The sequence below is a fragment of the Elaeis guineensis genome, chromosome 2 (genome assembly GCF_000442705.2).
Source record: "Elaeis guineensis isolate ETL-2024a chromosome 2, EG11, whole genome shotgun sequence".
Lineage (NCBI taxonomy): Eukaryota > Viridiplantae > Streptophyta > Magnoliopsida > Arecales > Arecaceae > Elaeis > Elaeis guineensis.
The window spans coordinates 10,469,032-10,478,446 of record NC_025994.2 but is presented as its reverse complement, the minus strand read 5'-3'; the positions used below and the strand labels follow the sequence as shown (position 1 = coordinate 10,478,446).

General features: G+C 38.4%; 1 protein-coding gene across 1 annotated transcript; it reads right to left on the bottom strand.

Annotated features, from left to right (window-relative positions):
* Positions 1–887: 887 nt before the first annotated feature.
* LOC105061131 (endo-1,4-beta-xylanase 1) lies at positions 888–8,308 on the bottom strand. Its single transcript, XM_010945096.2, has 5 exons — positions 8,156–8,308; positions 7,155–7,504; positions 6,827–7,004; positions 2,372–2,908; positions 888–2,191 (listed from the first exon to the last, which is right to left on the bottom strand). The coding sequence occupies exons 1-5, from the start codon at positions 8,192–8,194 to the stop codon at positions 1,076–1,078; spliced, it is 2,220 nt and encodes a 739-aa protein (XP_010943398.1). The 5' UTR covers positions 8,195–8,308; the 3' UTR covers positions 888–1,075.
* Positions 8,309–9,415: the final 1,107 nt, after the last annotated feature.

The following is a 9,415-nucleotide window of genomic DNA, read 5'->3' as shown; positions in this document are numbered from 1 at the left end:
GCCACAAGTTCGATCTCCCATCCGTGGGACCAAAAACAGAAAACCATGTTTATTACATTAAATTATTTTAATTATTATTTTACACTGTTCACAAGACTCCTTTCACTCTTCATGGCACGTCTTCCTAAATTCCTCTTCAACCTGGCACGTGACAGATTCCACCTCGTCCGGGCTGAGCTCAGCTTGTCACCAGGCTCAAAGCCAACGCCACCATTCCCCGTGTATCCTGCCAAAGCCTCTTCTCCACCGCCCCAACGTCATATTTGACGGCTTAAACTCCTCTCCCTCCTATCTCAAGCTTCTGGATCAAGAAGGCAATCTTGTCCGCCCGACCTCACTCAACATTCGGGTCGGACCAGGTCAAGCTTGGGTCGATCAATTTTAAATGGTTCGGGCTGGACAATTCGACCTTGGGTCAGTCTGAACCGTCTCAACCACCTCTCTTTATCTTTTCTTACGGTGTTTTTAGTGGCTGGGAGGCGAGCAAGGTGGATTTGACCCTCATGTTATGTTCCACTCTTTGTTAAGCTCCTGTTTCACCTCACGATTCTGTAGTTGTTTCTCCTTCACAACCGAGTAAATATTACTTGTTGCACCATCTGAGGGACCCAAAATCCAATCCATATGCGAATTGATGTTTTGAGATGATGGCGGCGTTTTAAGTACCGAATGAAACAGCCATAATATTGATAGATCCCTGACAATGGAGAAACAGTGCTTAAAATTCAATCAAGAGAACAGCTAATTTGATTTGATTGCCTGAATATCATGTCACATGATACTTCACTTACGATTACTATCTCACACTATTGCTTCAGAAAGATCGATAGGGATATTGAAGGCAATGGATTTTATTATTTCTTGCCAGTAATATTAAAACTATAACATTGAAATAGTACACATTCTTTTGTTCATTTATTTATTGTTTTACAGTATCATAATCAGAAGCTGTGGCGACCATAATATGCTAGGCCACAGAATTTATTCAATCTGATCATGTACAAGAGGATAGACCAGTATCAAGAATGCAGCTCTTCTTTCTGTCATACCTCTTTGTAATCATGCATGTAACCTTTCATAAGTTAATGTTCACCACTAAAGGAGAATCCCCCTGATCCACAGTGAAATTCTGAGAGAACTTCTTTGTTCGAGTGGTGATCTCAACAGTGTAGGTGCCATGAAAGCCTCTGAATTTGAACTCTTTTTGATTGTCGATGGGCCCATGAGCATGAGATAGCCACTCTTGCTTCAAAGCCAGGTACCTCTTACCAGCTTCATTAACATCACCTTCAGCATTAACCAAGTGGGCATTGTCCCGGCTCATAAACAGCTCCCAGAATCCCCACAGCATGATGCCCTCAACTGCAGGATGTGCGTAGGCCTCCCGAAGCATAACCTCCAAGTCATCGGCTCGAATGTACTCATTATCTGATGAGACATCCAGTTCGGTAAACCAGATAGGGAGACCAAGTGTCCCCAACTTATCCAATCCAGAGCTTACAATTGGCCCCACAGGGTTATCTATATGTCCCTGTACTCCAATTCCTCCTACTGGTGCACCTTGGTCCTGGAGACCAAGGATTTGCTCTATATACATCTCAGGACTTGCTCTAGTATCAGTTCCATCCTCCACATGGTAATCATTCACAAAGAGGGTGGCAGAGGGATCCAGCTGATTGGCAGTCTTAAACATATAAGCTCTGATATCTTTTCCCAGCCTATCTTGATAGAAAGAACCATGAAGCATCTCATTGTTCACATCATAGTGTCTGAACTTGCCCTTATACCTTGCAAGCAGACCATTCAGACGGTTCTGAACGGCCGTCGATAGATCGTTCTTGTTCAAAGATTTAACCCAGGATTGCACTGCGCCATCCACTTCCCAGAAGATGCAGTGGCCTCTAGCCTCCACACCATTCTTCTTACAAAAATCCAAGAGCTCATCAGCATCAGTGTAGTTAAGATTTCCTTCTTGTGGCTCTGTCCAGTACCACTTGAGCTCATTGCCAAACACTGCCCAATTGAAGTTCTTCACAAAAAATTTGACGTAGTCTTCATTATCTATGTTTAATCGACTAATACATGATCCAAAGGGGAAACTGTTTTTCGTTTGTTTGACTTTCACAGATCCTTTCAATGAACCATCAGCATCTGATCCTGAAAATTTTAGTACAACATCTCGCTTTCGTACCTGCGAAGCAATGCCATTATGGAATGTTAGTTTAAGCTATTATGGAATGGCACTGGCATTTGAAGTAAAAGGAGAAGCCAAAGTATGAAACATAATTTCATAAAGAAGCAGGATTTATAGCACTCAAATTGATGAAGTTAGGCTGGTTGGTCCTGGGCTAAGGAGGAGGAGATTGGGTACCTTGTCAGTCTGATTCTTTAGATGCTTGAATCTTTTTTTCCTGTCAACAGGAAATATCTGAAGCCCAGCAACCATCAGATCAACTCCTGGCGAAGGTCCTTGAACATAAACCATCACTCTGGAAGGCTTCTTCTCGATCCTAAATGATCCCCCAATTTCATACCATCTATCATCATTTGCTTCAACTTGGCCTCCATTGACCCATTGGGTATCTACACCTAGAGCGACATTGATGTCCTGAGGACCATTTCTCTGGGAACCAACTCGGACCCAAGCTGATATTTGGTATGTCAGATGTAGCTCCAGCTTGTCAGTGATCGTTTGGGCAGGCCCCATCCAGGTTTGTGTACGATTTGTTACAAGAATACAGCTACCACTTAGAGGTTCATGGGGTCCAAGAGAGTCCTTCGCCATGGGAGGAAGCACATGAGGTGAGCCGTTGGCGATGGCTAGAGTGCATGGACCAAGAGGAAACCACCCATTTAGGCCGTCACTGAGATTGCTGTTCTGGATTATACTGACTCCATAGCCAACATTCTACAACAGAAGGATTCAACAGTTACAGAGCAGCATCTTCTCAAAAAGTGGTGGGGTAGAGAACAGTTACGGTGCAATGTGCAGATAAAAGAATTGTTCTAGCTCCAGAACTTCTGTTCTTAGAGGTAGTCCCCAACGAATATAACCATGCGCTATGAAAGTAGCAAAACAATTTGTAAAGAGGAAAGAATGAGGCACTTGATTTGTATGGTTTTTTGTTGCAAACCAGACCCAACATTTTATTAAAATTACATATTAAACCATTCCTCAACCATATTTACAAATCTACCTGGTAAATATGTTCTTAAATTACAAAAAACTACATCTATTGATATTTTGTTGCACCAGTTTACCAGGTCTCTGGTTAACCTAAATAGTGATGGGAGATTACCAAGTGTCACGAGATCACAACCCAAAAGCTTAAGCTATTGGGAGGAGGATGGACTCTGACCAATAAACCTATAAGGCACTTTTTTATGAGTCAATATGTGACCTTAAGGCACTCTTTTTATTAGTCAAATGTGAATATAAGACAGTTTTTTTTATAAGTCAATGTGTGAATATTACAATTTTTCCGCCCAATCCAATGATGTCCTCATCACGGTTAGCTCTCTTTCTCAAGAGGAGGGGACCATCCATGCCGGTCTAGGTCCTCTCCGATCCTAGTATCTTTTGCTGAGGGACGTCATGACTAATAAAGGTCGTGATATATAGTGGACTTGACTTTGATATCACTTGTAAGAACTATAACGTAAAAGTTTAAACTATAGGAGAAAGATTGGTCTAAGCTAATAAACCTATATAGTACCTCTTTTATTAGTTAATTTGAGACATGACATAAGTCATCCCTAGTTAGCATCAATTAGGAGCTCCTAATGATTCCCAACCTTCCCCTGCACATGAGCAAAACACTCTTTTCCCATGCTTTCTTCAATCTAGCTACTCTTCAAACTTGATCTATTTCTATACGTGGAAGGGTGGCTTCTATGGACGTGCTTGTCACTAGGGGTGTGCATCGGTTGCATTGAGTCAAATCAGAGATATTATTTGAAATAGAATATTGGACCAACCATCTAAAGAAAATTGCTTGAAGTGTATCCAAGAAATTCAGTTCGATTTGGTTCGATTTATCATTTTGATGTTCAATGGGTGGGACTAAATGGGCTAGGTTAAGCTTAAATATAAAAATTTCATTTTATATAGAGTTGATGTTCGATGGACTGAACTAAATCTAAACATAAAAATAATATTTTATACAATAAGTGAAAAAATATAATAAAATAGTTAAAAAATTGAATATATATATTTAATAACTCAAATTGAAACTGAACCAATTTTTTTTAATTCAAGATTTTCTCAAACCAACATCCTACCAAATTTTAAAAATCTGATATAAACCAAATAAAAGATACCGGTTTGGATTGGATTTGCAGTCCAGCCACTTTTTTGCACACCCGTTGTATGAACGGATGTGTGAATGGCTATTCAAAGTTACAAGCTGGAGTTGGTCATCAGCGTGAAGGTGGTGAAGGAATGCTTCGGAGACCCCTTTTTTTTTTTTAATCGATTCCTTGACAATTGAGGCTTATTTTGAATGTTCATATCTGAATTAAGGCTAGGCGTGGCGAGGTGCTCGATGTATCGGCCATGTGATCGGTACATCTGTTCTGCAATATATCCATACTAATTTTAAACTGGAACATCAAACTTGGCAAGGCACAGAAACAAAGGGCTAACGGTAACCATGTCAACCTTAGCATGGTCGAGGTTGGTAGCTTTCAAGAAACAAAACGGACCCCTGTCAAGAGACGTCGCACAGCGATGTAGAAGGATTGAGAGAAGTGTAGTTTTTAATGTAATTGGCGAATCAAGTGTGTGACTGTGCGCTGCAATAATTGCTGTTTGGTTTTGATCAAGAGTGTGGTCATATTTTTGGTGACTACGGAGTTCAAGAATATTAAGATGCTTGTCTTATTGCTGCCTTTTGTGTATGATCTCAACATTAGCTTGCGAGAGGCTTATTCCTTTAATTATAATGGGCATACGCAGCATCAGAAAGACCAAAAAGAAAGAAAAAGACTTCGAATTGTCTTTTTTTTTTTTTTTTTTTTTTTTCAGGTGAAAAAAAGATTAGTATTGTCATTAACGCATTAGGTATATGTATACAATGTTTGCCATCATTGGTTTGATAATAGCTTGGAGGGTAATCCCAACCGAGGTAGACCAGCTGGTGAAGGGCGATCCAAACTGAGGGTAATTCTAGCAGCAAATTAAGTAGCCTAGAGGGGGAGATGAGGAACAGTACTAGCATTTGGTGATAGGGAAGAAAAGGGTTAAAAGTGGGACTATTTAGGATGGGGACGGGGGTAATTCCATCCCCGAGTGTCCTATCAAATGATTCAGAAACAATCGTCCAATATTCTGTTAGGGGCCGTTTGATTGAAAATAATCTGACATAAAAAAATAATTCTCGTATCAGATTACTACGTTTGATATGAAAAATATATAAAAAAAAAATGATAAAAAAATTGGTGGGCTCCATACTTATTTTTCGGAGAGATAAGATAAAACAAATACCATAAAGAAGTTGATATTTGATAAATTTTTAAGTGACGATAATTTATACCTGACAAAAATATCCTTAATAAAACTGCATATGTAATTATTGAATTTATTTTGATATCTTTCTAAATTAATTTAATAAAGAGTTTTTGTAAAAATAAATTAAGATGGAGATAGTATTATATAAAGGGCTATATGATTTTTATCATTATATAAAAATTAATTGAAGATGATAATATTATTTTAATATTAAAAAAATATTTTATATTGAAAGATATATTTGTAAATTTGATCATATTCCTGTATAGATTTATCTCCAACCAAACATAGTAATCTTCTTTCAGTATCATTTTATATAGTAATTTTTCTACCAACTAAACATAATAAAAATTAGTTTTTCTCTGCAATCATTTTTTCAGATAAATGATTCTCAGAAATTGTTAGATTACCCATAATCTAACGTACCCCAACCAAACGGACCCTTAGAGTAAACCAAATCAAAGGTCCTTTTGCAAAAAGAAATAACATTTTCTGGACCAATTAGTAAATAGAAACAAGGCAAGATTATATATATATATATATATATATATATATATATATATATATATATATATATATATATATATATATTTGATAAAATGATGGATGTGATTGCAAAGAATTGTTTTATGTAATTAACCATTGAGAAAAAAGTTTTGAGTGGTATGGAAAATTAATAAGACGGAAAAAATTTTGGTTTTCAGTGGTGTCTGTATGTGAGGATCTGTTGTGCTTATCATCCAAAGATTTTGTTCATGTAAGTTAAAAAAAAAGAAAAAAAGCTCATTTAATTAAGACGGTAAAAAACACTCGGAGTGATCAATCAATGAAGAGATGAGAAGATCATAATTTTGTTCCCTCTTACTAATTCAGACCTTGATGTTCCTTGCTCGTGACTTTACCGCAATATGTTAAACCTAATAACCTTCATTGCTTAAGAAAAACCGGAAGGGTGACGAGATTTTCTATTGCATGGTTCATAACTGCAACTGGTAATTTATCTCTGCTTGGATATTAGGATGCACATACTGAAGCATGAAACATGAGAGCTGATATATTTTATCAGGATCAAAACTGAGAAATTCTGCTGGAATTGGGTAGTAATTGCATCATGAAGTGGAGAAGGGAGAAAAAAATCAAACAGAAGACATTTTCGATACTGCCAAATACGTCCTGCATGATTACAGACAGGTTACGAATTTTCTGCTGCTCAAGAATCAGACGTTCAGTTTGTAACAGATTAGAATAAAAGTTCACTAACCCAAATTTCTGCAATGTTTCGCATATAAACGTAAGAAAGGAACACAATGTCCTCACCTCAAAATCAGGTGGAGTTGATGGTGGGAGCTTTGCTGCATGTTTAACCACTAAACTGTTGAGAAGAACCTCTGTACCAGCAGGTGGCCCTTCTATATATATGACAGCTTTTGAAGCAACCCCATTCAGTAGAAACTTCCCTTGCAACTGCACCCAATCCTTGTCGGTGGCCTGCGAACTGAACAACGACAAGTTTTCAGAACTTAGGAATTGGAAACTACTCCATGGATATTGTAGCTTAAAAGGAAGTCTTATCCTATATTGTACGTTGACTATGGTCAATTAAAAGGTGAGCAATTTGATGGACTGGAATAAGAAAGAAACTCACTTAGCGATGCCTATGTATTGTTCGCGGCCATCTGCTGCTTGCACCCACAGAGTTGCTCTCACATCAGCAGGAGTCGGATTGCCAAAAATCCTAACGACTGCGGTGACCTCGTACGCAAGCTTTCGTTGCACCCTGCCGGTCAGATCCTGCTGAATTCCATTCCAGTTTTCAGTGCGGTCGGTCGCTGAAGCAAAGAAGCTGCCACTCAATGGACGTATTTTTCCATCTCCCATCGAGTCATGTAGAGCAATCTTGCATCCTCTTCCAGACCAGTTGTTCAGGCCATCCTCAAACTGAGGGTTCAGAATGATGTTCTGGTCTCCATCAGCTTTGCACCTTGTGCTTGCTTCCTGTTAAGAATAAAAGAGTGCAGCATACTTCTAGCTTTGGTAATCGAAAATTTATGGAAAACAGAATTAGCCTTCCAGATCATTAATTGTTCAAGATGATTTGATGTTCTTACTAGTTTATGAAAAAATGATCATTTTGTTTCTTCATCATAGTCAGGAGAAGCAAAACAAGGGATGGGTTGAGAAGGACTTTTGTTCTAGGCCCATGGTGATTGGAGCTCTTCAGCTATATCACCACTTCTTAAGTTTTATTATTGCTCTTCATAACTGAGGAGGCTTTGAAGTATTGCATAAGGAAGATGATGTAATTAATTGGTTGGAAGAGAACTCTCTTTCGTTGGATGGATTAATGTGGCTCGTAATGGAAGTGAATGGTGAAGGAAGACATAATAAATGGCCTCTGTCGATAATATAAAGCCAGGCTTCACCACTATGGTTATAGTCCTTAATTGAAATTAAGTTTCAGTCTGATTCCTTCAGAAGGTCCATGTCATATTTTTTGGAAAAACGTCACGTGAATCTGAAGAACATACGACAATCCAAGAACAAATAACTCAACGTGAACGGATGGTCACTTCTTATAACATCCATTAAACAAACAAATAAATAAACTAATTAACAAACATGGAGAGATGAACAAAATCCACTCACCTCATACGTACTGGCTGTGCTGCTCTGTGAGTCAGCCATAGATTCTTGTCTTAAAGGCAAGACGAAATGAGAGAAACAAAAAGGGAGAAATGACAATGGAATGTCGGAAAAGAGTTAAATGGCTGGGAGGAGGAGAAACAATAGCACGAAGATTGAAACAAGTTCTCTGTGCCCAAGTAGCCAGCCACCTCCCCCTATATAAAGCTCGCGAAGTCAAGTCCCTGTCTTGGTTTCAGGTGTTGTCCAAGAGAAAAAACACGCGGGACCAGCCAACCAACCAACCGGATTCTATTGCTGAGATTGCAAGTTAAACAAATAGGAAACAGTGTCTGGAATTTGGTTATCCAATGGGATGAAGGTACTTTAAATCTTAATTACTTTTAAGATCCCAAGAAATTGATATTATTTTCAGAAGAAAATGGTCGGAAAAGATCCTTTTCTTAAGGTGATTGGTTGCTTCAGCTTCACCTTCGGACTTTGGAGGAGCATTTTTGTGGCATGATCCTAGTCTTGCACTGCAATGGAAGGCCTTAAAAGGTTTCCTTCTCTCCTTGACCTCTCAAGTTGTTACTTAGTAGGAGGCAGGATGCAATTAAAATCTTTGGAGTAACGGGAAATGGTATGTTATACGGAGAACTGTTGAGGTCCATGATTTAGGTGCAACGTTAAGGCTCAGTTTTGAGTGACGCAAAGCCAACTATTGAAATGTTATACGGAGAACTATTGAGGTCCCTGATTTAGGTGCAACGTTAAGACTCATGTTTGAGTGACGCAAAGCAAAACTATTGAAAATTGTTATACGGAGGGACTCCAACGTCTGCTTGAAATGCTCTGGGTCAATCCTTAATGGAATAACAAGTGTTTTCGTTATTCTTGTAAAGCACCATGACATACTAGCACTATACCCACAGAATCAATGTAGCAAACCATCCATAAATAGGACACTGCATAAAAATATCATCTTTAAATCAAATTTAAGTCAATGGCCCATCTCCAAACGGTGAATCTTGAGGTGCTTTTTTTAGCTTTTTGGAGATTAAGGGCTAGTTTGAATATTTCTATAAGATTGGACCGAAAATTCCATAGAAATTAGGTCTATTAACCCATCTAGCTTGCAATTTTTAAGTGTCTGTCCGAACCAAATCAAAGACCTAATCTTTAGGCTGCAAACAAAAACAGACTTATGGAGTTCCTTTTTATCCCATAGGAGTTGGGCTGGATGGAGTTTTTTCGATGCATGATATCATGCATAAATGGATG

Bases quoted from the DNA above. Each gene is read 5' to 3' on its own strand.
- LOC105061131 (XM_010945096.2), bottom strand. From the start codon at position 8,194: ATGGCTGACTCACAGAGCAGCACAGCCAGTACGTATGAG. The intron at 7,505-8,155 runs GTGAGTGGATTT...TATTCTTAACAG, and splicing joins GCACAGCCAGTACGTATGAG to GAAGCAAGCACAAGGTGCAA. The intron at 7,005-7,154 runs GTGAGTTTCTTT...GTCGTTGTTCAG, and splicing joins CAATACATAGGCATCGCTAA to TTCGCAGGCCACCGACAAGG.